The sequence below is a fragment of the Sarcophilus harrisii genome, chromosome 3 (assembly GCF_902635505.1).
Source record: "Sarcophilus harrisii chromosome 3, mSarHar1.11, whole genome shotgun sequence".
NCBI lineage: Eukaryota > Metazoa > Chordata > Mammalia > Dasyuromorphia > Dasyuridae > Sarcophilus > Sarcophilus harrisii.
Window position 1 is genome coordinate 364,895,276 of NC_045428.1, and position 2,428 is coordinate 364,897,703.

Genomic DNA, 2,428 nt, shown 5'->3' on the forward strand with positions numbered 1-2,428 from the left:
TCAAAATTATGATAATGAATTGAAACTCTGTTATCTCCTATAACATGAGGCTGGCTGTCATATACCTTGTAAATACTAATAATTATTGGTCCTGGAGGGATATAATAATTCAGAAAATTTATATGGAAACAAGTCATTTATTTACAATTCTACTTTCTGACTCTACTCTCCATTTGCGAATCTTCAAATTACCTTCAGTCCCTCAAATTACTTAGATTTAATTCAATTTAATACATGTTTATTAATGAAAATCATAAGAATGAGAAAGTATTAAGTGTCCATTAAATTTTTCTTTACAGCTGTTATACAAGGTATAGTATTAGGTACTAGGTGTCCTTTAGTATTTATATAAGGTTTTAAAGTTTACAAAGTACTCTCTCTCTCTCTCTCTTTCTCTTTGTGTGTGTGTGTGTGTGTGTGTGTGTGTGTAAATTATATATATATACATATATATGCATTTTTATGTACTATTTTATTTGATCTCCATAATAATCTTGGATGAATCAACAATACATGCAATATTATCCTCAATTGACGAATGAAGAAATTATGGCTCAGAAAGATTAAGTGGCCATGGTCTGATAGATCATAGTCTTCAAAGAGTTTTCATTCCAAATTTAGGGCTGTTTTTAATCACCCAATGCTGTCTTAGTTCCTATTTGAAGAAGCCATCATTAACTTTATAGGAGCACTGAGATTATCTATAAAGAATGGGTTGACCTATTTCTAAATTCTATGCTATTTTGACTCTTCTCTACCAGAGTACTGACTGCATCCTTTATCTTAATTATTGTCTGTATGGAATCCACTTCTTTACCAAAGTCTCAAGTTATGATTCTACATGTAGTTTTAATATCAGAATTGCAGAATGACAAAATATTAGTCCTAGAAAGCACAAGGATGACCCCACCCACAACCGGCTCATTTTATAAATGAAGAAACAAGTTCACAGATGAAAACTTACTTGACTTATGCTATACTGATCATAATTGACAAGTGTTGGATTTTTGACTCAATGCTCTTTGTACAAAACCACAATGCAATCCTTCCAATTTAAAGGTGACTATATTAAAGGTATTTGCATTCTTTGTGGTTGAAAACATAAGTAAATCATCAAAATCTCTTTTTATTGCTGTTAGATGATGTCTTTTCCCCAATGTTTAAAGATTAAGGCTCTTCTTTGGCTGAAGGAGACAATGATAGTCTGTTACCTGAAAGTCTCTGTCTCCCAAACTCACTCCCTTTCTCAGGGTCCTCATAATCTTCTGGCACCTATGTTCCTGTGCCACTTCAGGGCATCCCATAGGGCCTGCTTCACCTTATCATTACGGAGACTAAAGATGAATGGATTCAGAAGTGGAGTAATGATACATACTAAGGCTGAGGCCCCTTTCTTTAGTGACATAGACTGGCTCTCTGATGTACGAATGTAGAGGAAGATGGAGCCTCCATAGGCAATGACAACCACAACAAGGTGTGAAGCACAGGTGGAAAATGCTTTCCTCTTTTCTTTGGCTGTTGGAGCTCGGAAGACAGTAGCAAAGATGCAGACATAGGATACAGAAGTCAGTCCCAGAGAACCTAGAAGAGCAGCTGTGGAAAGTATAAATGCCACTAACTTCAGAAGTTGGGTATCCCCACAAGAGAGTTGCATCAATGGCCAGCTGTCACAGAAGAAGTGGTCAATGACATTGGGGCCACAGAAAGGTAAGCTAGCCATGAGGATGGTAGGACAGAGAACCCAAAAGAAGCCAGAAATCCAGGAAGCTATCACTAGACGGATACAGATGGGACCATTCATCAGAGTCTCATAATGTAATGGACGACAGATAGCCAGATAGCGATCTAAGGACATAACAGCTAAGAGGAAATAGTCACTGGTGGCCAGGAGGAAATAGAGGTATGACTGCAAGATGCAGGCAGGGAAAGAGATAGAGTAGTCCCTGGTGATGATGCTGACCATCATCTTGGGGACCACAACAGAGACCCACCCCAGCTCCAGGAGAGAGAGATTTCTCAGGAAGAAATACATCTGGGTTTGCAGGCGATGATCAGTCCAGCTAAGCACAATGATGAGCAAGTTCCCCAGAATTGTCACGATATATATCACCAGAAGCCCTAAGAATAGCATGATCTGCAGACTCCAGCTTCCAGGGAAACCAATCAGCACAAATTCTGTCACCTGGGTCCAGTTTTCTGAATACATTTCCCTTTACCTGTGGGAGGATAAGGACATATGAGATTATTTGAAGTTTGGTTACAGAAAATTAGCCAACCAATTATTTGTTGATCACCTGCTACATGTAGAACACTGAAACAGACTATGAAAAATATAAGAAAAAGCCTCCAATTTTAAAGGATTTGCCTTTTTGCTGGGGACATAGAGTGTTTGAGAGAAACCTTTGGGCAAATCTTTCTGATTATTATT

General features: G+C 38.0%; 1 protein-coding gene across 1 annotated transcript; it reads right to left on the reverse strand.

Moving 5' to 3' along the window:
• Nucleotides 1-1,255: 1,255 nt before the first annotated feature.
• Nucleotides 1,256-2,206, reverse strand: LOC100930860 (olfactory receptor 6T1-like). The gene has a single exon (XM_003764115.1). It carries the CDS (start codon nucleotides 2,204-2,206, stop codon nucleotides 1,256-1,258), a length of 951 nt encoding a protein of 316 aa, XP_003764163.1.
• Nucleotides 2,207-2,428: the final 222 nt, after the last annotated feature.

Bases quoted from the DNA above. Each gene is read 5' to 3' on its own strand.
- LOC100930860 (XM_003764115.1), bottom strand. From the start codon at position 2,206: ATGTATTCAGAAAACTGGACCCAGGTGACAGAATTTGTGCTGATTGGT.